General features: G+C 46.1%; 1 protein-coding gene across 2 annotated transcripts in view; it reads left to right on the top strand.

The window, feature by feature from the left end:
- Positions 1 to 4607: 4607 nt before the first annotated feature.
- The window catches only part of GABRA2 (gamma-aminobutyric acid type A receptor subunit alpha2), a 113549-nt gene continuing 112156 nt past the window's right edge, over positions 4608 to 6000 (top strand). For both annotated transcript variants that reach the window (XM_045533071.1, XM_045533072.1), the window contains exon 1: positions 4608 to 4728. In XM_045533071.1, the coding sequence (XP_045389027.1) occupies positions 4637 to 4728 (92 nt within the window). In that variant the 5' untranslated portion in view covers positions 4608 to 4636. The remainder of the gene's footprint in view (positions 4729 to 6000) is intronic.

Genomic DNA, 6000 nt, shown 5'->3' with positions numbered 1-6000 from the left:
TTTTCATAAATTTATACCCTCATTGGAATGAATGAATCACATCAAAAGGTATGCAAAATGTTCACAAATTTATTATATGAAATACATACTCATATTTTTAAACAATATTAATGTAGTGAGATGCTATTCTTGTTGAAATAATTCTGATGTTTTTCTTCGAAGTACGTACCAATCACCATGATCAAATTATGTAGTAATTAAGACTAAATGCATTTTGTAGAAATGTTTTACTTAAATGCTGTTCTTATTAAAATCCTCTTGTCTATTTTTATTCAGATATATATATTTCTCTATCCATTTATTTACATATACATCCACATGTCTGTATATATGTATGTTATATACACATATGTTACATATACTTACATACACATATCATCTTCTAGAAAGCTTCAAGGTTCATGAAGGACCCTGGGGTATATAACGTAGTAGTCACCTGAAGCTGTAGTCCCCTAAAAATGGAAGCCCTACAAAATATCTGTTCAAAAACATGAACAGTTTTTGTAAGAAATTTTAAAATTGTACAATATTGTGAGATATCAGGAAAGAAAAAAAAAATCAGGCGGAAGCAAGATCCCTCAATTCTCCAGCTTTCTTTTATTTTTGGTCTCCACGTGGAAATTCCCTGAGGGACTTGGATGTTGAGGATGGGGAATATCCTAGCGTAGACTACCCACCCCCCAAATCTAATTTGTGGGATAGTGATTTAAACCAGTTCAAAACAGAAGGTTCCGCACTGCCCAGGCCTGGGTGGGAATGGATTTGCTGGCAACCAATTAGTTGCCAATTCCCCCCCAGAAGTGGCTGCCTAGGACATGCTTCAGAAAGAGTGGGTAGGAAGAGCTTAGTCACGACCCACACAAGCTGGCTCTCAAATCTCAGGCAGTTAACCTGCACTCTAGCACAGAGAGCAGAGAAGAAAATCAGGCTGAATTTGTCAGATGTTTGGGGAAGCTGGACAATCTTCCAAATTTCCAAAGACATTTGGCTGGCCTAGTAATACAATGAAATATCAGTATACGTAGAGCTACCAAGTAGACATCTGCCTGCAATCAGCTTTTCTGATTTCCATTTCCCTTAATGTACTTTGAAGTTCAAATCCCAGCTATGCACTATCAATAAAATGACAAAACATTTTGTGGGGAAGAACTAAAATTCAGGATTTTGTAATGGAACTTTTAAAAAGCTAGCTTTTATGGTGGGTTTTTTCTCTAGTAAATGCATATCCAAATGTGGACTCTTCTAATAATAACATACACAGTAAAAAAACAGCAAATGGTGACAATCATCCAAAATAGCTGGAACTTTGTGAAGTTCTCTATAAGTGGGTCATATGTCAGTGAAATTACAAATTTAATAAGGGTGCTAAAGGGAAAAACCGATTTTTCAGAACATATCCTTCTAATTGCTAAAGTTTTTGAAATAAAACAATTAAAACCAAAATCTACAATTTGGTATTGGAATCTGGGGAAAAGATCATAGTGGTTAAGTATGAGAATAATATGTGAATGTATTTTTCAAAAATTTGTGACATTTATAAGAGAGAAATTTTGTTGGAATGGAGCAATTATGGCTGTGAAGAACCCATTCACTGCTCAACTTCCATTATCAAAATATAAACAATTTAGTAGTAATATAAGTGGTGAAGTGATAGAGATCTTAATGAAGATTGACTCACAGAAATGGAAGACGGGAAAATACAGAAGGAAGTGGAGTGTTGATGCCAACTATAAGACGTTTAGATTCCCTGGTTACAAGGTTTTAAATGGCATGCTTTTTATCTTTGTGCATTTCAATTAGACTCTGCAATGGGCAAGTCAGGAAAAGAATATTAATGACGGAGGAGAAAGCTGGATGATGTTCCATTTTTCACAGGGCCTGCTAACTAAGACAGCAAATGTTTGTTCAGGTTGTAGCATAGTAAACGCCCATCTAGAAAGTGGTGATTAATAGGTTAAAAAGGACAGCTTGAAATATTTACGATGTAAAGGTGTTACTCTCCTCACATAATCTTCAAAGCAAAGCTAAAATTTACTATAGATTAGCAGTGCCTGTTAGGCAAACTGCACCATCTAGGAAAAAACATCTGAATTTTTGGTGCATAACTAACCAAATTGAAGTGTTTGGCACTTATTGACTCCGAATGTAAAATGACAGAAACCTATCAGCATCCTTATCTCTTTTTTCTTCCCTTTAAAACACGTTTATAACAACTTCTGGAAGAGACAAACAACGTCTCCGCTTTGCTTTCAGCAGAATGTGCATGACATTCTGTCTTACGTGCAGTACAAAAAGCAAAATGTCCCTTTTTTTTTGGTTCAAGTTGCACGTTTGGATTTTAACGCCTCAGATAAAATAGAAGAGAAATGAGACAGATCAAACACACAAGGCTGAGCGTGTAAGATGGGAACAGCACTGCAAGTCCCCTTGCCAGCAGAAAGCCCTAAAGGGGGAACCTCCACCCTTCCTCCCTTCGCGCCCCGCAGCTTGCAGAGATAGGGGCTCGGCGGGTCCTCAGCTTGCGTCGTGCAAACTTTCCAGAGCTGTTGACTGAGTTTGAGCACCTGCTGGGGGAGGCGCAGGGGGGGAAGGGGCTGGGGGAGAGGATCGCGATAGTAAGCGCGCGGTTCTCCCGGGTGTGCCCCATCTGCACGGGGGACCGGCTCGAGGCGTCTCCAGCCCGCGGGTGTGGACGGGATGCGCCCTGGCTGCGGGGCGCGGAGCGGGTGCGCCCTGGCCGCGGGGTGTGGACGGGGTGCGCCCTGGCCGCGGGGTGTGGACGGGGTGCGCCCTGGCCGCGGGGTGTGGACGGGGTGCGCCCTGGCCGCGGGGCGCGCAGGGAGGAGCGGTGCGCGCAGCCGGCTCGGGAATCGGAAACGTCCCGCTGTCCGAGTCCACGCAGCCGGCTTCGCGCCGGGTCCTGCGTGGACGCGCCGGTGACTAAGTGGCGGCGATGAGCCCCCTCGCCCTCCAGCGGAGCGTCGCCGCGCAGCCCGGGGACGCGGGGGGACGGGCGGCGGGCGCGGGCCCGGGGGCGAGGGCCTCGCAGCCACAGCGCCCCCGACGCCACGCCGACCCCCGCCCGCGGCCCCCAGCCACGCCGGGGCCTCCGGGGAGCCGGGGCGGCGGCGCGGGGGGCGGCCCCGAGCGCGCGTGGGCGCGGGGGCGCCGGAGGGCGGCGGTGGGTTCCGGGGTAGGGGCGGGGGCGGGGGGCCCTGCGTTCCCGGGAGCCGCGTGCGCCTCCCCCCGGGCCAGGCTCCTCCTCCTCTTCCTCCTCCTCCTCCTCCTCCTCCTCCTCCTCCTCCTCCAGGCGCGGGGCTCGTGCCCGCCGCCGCCTGCGCGCACCGCGGCCCCGCACGCCGCTGCCCCCGCCGGCTCCTGCCATCGCTTCCCCTCCTGCTCTTCCTCTTCCTCCTCCTCCTCCCCCTCCTCTCCCTCCTCCCCTCCCCCTCCCCCCCGCGCGTCGCCGCCACTACGAACGCCTTCGCCGCCGCCTGCGCCGCGCTCCGCTCCGGCTCCGCTCCCGGCTCCCGCTCCCCCGGCCGCTGCAGCCTCTGCCTCTGCCTCCGTCCCCCTCCGTCCCCTCCGTCCCCTCCGTCCCCTCCGTCCCCCTCCCAAGTTTTCTGTCTCCTCCAGATCAGGGCAGAGGGAGGAAAACGCCGAATCCCGCTTGCCGGTTCAGGTAGGGTCGCACGCGGTGGTCCCAGTGGGGACCCCTTCCCGTTCGCTGCTGCCTCGCCTGTCGCCCCCGCGCGACCCCGCTGCTCCCCGGGGACCGGGAGGGCCGGCTCTCCCACCTCCTCCCTCGGCCCGCTTGAAAAATAATTTCGATACTTATCACCATTTGCAAACTACCATGAAATCCCAGCCGCCTGCCCGGCAGCACGGTAGCCTGGCTCTTTTCTAGTCTCCAACTTTGCTCGCCGAGCCTGCCCCTGCCTGCCTGGCTGGGGTTCCATCCGGAGCCTCAGGCTCCTTCTCTCATCGTGGTCGCAGGCTCCCGAGCGGCTGTCAAACGCGTCGTTTCCGAGCTCTGGATCTGAACCTGGCTGCCTCCGAGACGTGGTCTTGGGCGGCCGTGGGTGGTCAAGGAAGGAGATCTTTATTTTATTATCTTATTTTATTTTTCATCGTTTTATTTGTTAGGGGGAGTGAAGACGCGAGGATCACGGTTCACTGTGATGGAAAGAATAATAATTGGAAAAGTGGGCTGGCTGTCCCTGGCTTTCCCCGCTGTGCTTGCGGGGGTGGTCTTGGTCGCGGGGGCTGTGGCGTGAAGTACCTCTCCCCCCCTTCCTTCTCCCCCCCAACCCATTCTCCTCTCCAGCTCGTATGTCAGTTTGGAGTCCCCGGTGTCGTTATATGTGTGCACAGAACAGTGTTTGCTGGCAATGAGGCTGGGGGAAGTTCCTGGCGTAGCAAAGTCTGATTACTTGGTCACCTTGATGTCAAAAAAAAAAAAAAAAAAAAGAAAGAAAGAAAGAAATTCCCCTCCTCCAGCCATCACGCCCTACACTCAGTCCACTGGAGTAATCTCCATAGCTTTAAATCCCATTCCTAATTGTAAGGACATTTCTTTTGGGCTCTTCGGATAGTGGGACCGAAAGCAATTTTAAGTGTATTTTGGTTTTCTCCTATGGCTTTGCAAAGAGTGGCGATGAAGACAAAATTGAACGTCCACAACATGCAGTTGCTGCTGCTTGTTCTCTTGGTGTGGGACCCAGCCAGGTGAGACGTTCATTTATTGTGTGTGACTCTTAATTCAGGGGGAAGGTGTGTTCTTGAATGCTGTCAGTGCAGGGCTGGCTTTTGAGAGTCTAGAGTGTTTTGAAGAATTATTTTTCGGAGAAAGGTTTGTACTAGGCAAGTGAACTGTGAAGTGGCAGAGACTATAAAAAGTTCACTGCCTCTTGTTTTTGGTAATAAAATGAAAAAAGTGAACGGAAACATGTTCTCTACAAAAAATTCACTAAAGAAAAGAATATCCTTTGAGTGGCATATTCTAACAAAGAATTGAAATGGTTAAGTTATATGCACTTATAATAATACCAGCGTACAGTAAGGAAGCTAAGTTTTCCTTCAAGTCAAGTAGAAAAGTACCAGCTAAATGATTTGGGTGTTAATTTTTCTTTCTTTTCTTCTTAATGATCTTGGCTTTTTTTAGTCAACGTAGAAAACCCAAATGATGTGTGAGTCTTAAACCTCTAGGTGGAGGTAGTATACAACTTCAGAATCACAAACAATAAAACAAAAGCTTGATTTATTAATCAACTTTTTGTATTATTAATTTAGAGATCTTTTATTCCTCAAATGATTACTGTCATAAAGAATCCTTATTTCAAATGTATAACTAATTTTCCTTTGCCTGTACTCTACAAACATGAAATTAATTTTTATTGCTTTCAATAACTTTAGTTGTACAGTCTTTTCTGGTTTTCATCCTCAGTGGGCATCTTTTATTTAATGGCTTTAGGATATGATTTCCAAAATACGAGAGGAGTTAAAATACATGTTTTATAAGAATGTTCCTATAACCATTCCTTTAAAAAAGAACCAGTAAGTCTTTATTATGCCTTTATTTCTCTTTTAATTTTTCTATTTAAGTAATGGGTGAAGTATGAAAATATTTTTTAGAATTGAGAAAAAATCTATTTATAAAGGATTATTTTTAATCAGAAAATATCTACTCATTTAACAATTACATATTGACTTCAGAAGGAAAATATGAAATGTGATTAAGAAACACTTTTGAGTGAAAATTTGTATATAGAACTTTGTGAATATCTTAGGGATTGGTTTTAAAATTAGCTTGAGTAGGCAATATAGAAACTTTTGAGGCTACAGCGTATAAACTAGTATACTTATTTAATTTGTAAATATTTATCTTTTACCACTGTTTTAATATTATCTCTGCTGTTAAAGTACTATTTGAAGTTGGTTCCCAATTTTTGATGTATTGTTATTTTTAGCTACTAGCTCTGTAGTCATTTAAGTGCAGAT

This window comes from Lemur catta, chromosome 19 (assembly GCF_020740605.2).
Source record: "Lemur catta isolate mLemCat1 chromosome 19, mLemCat1.pri, whole genome shotgun sequence".
NCBI classification, from domain to species: Eukaryota; Metazoa; Chordata; class Mammalia; order Primates; family Lemuridae; genus Lemur; species Lemur catta.
This window is presented reverse-complemented; position numbering and strand designations above follow the sequence as displayed.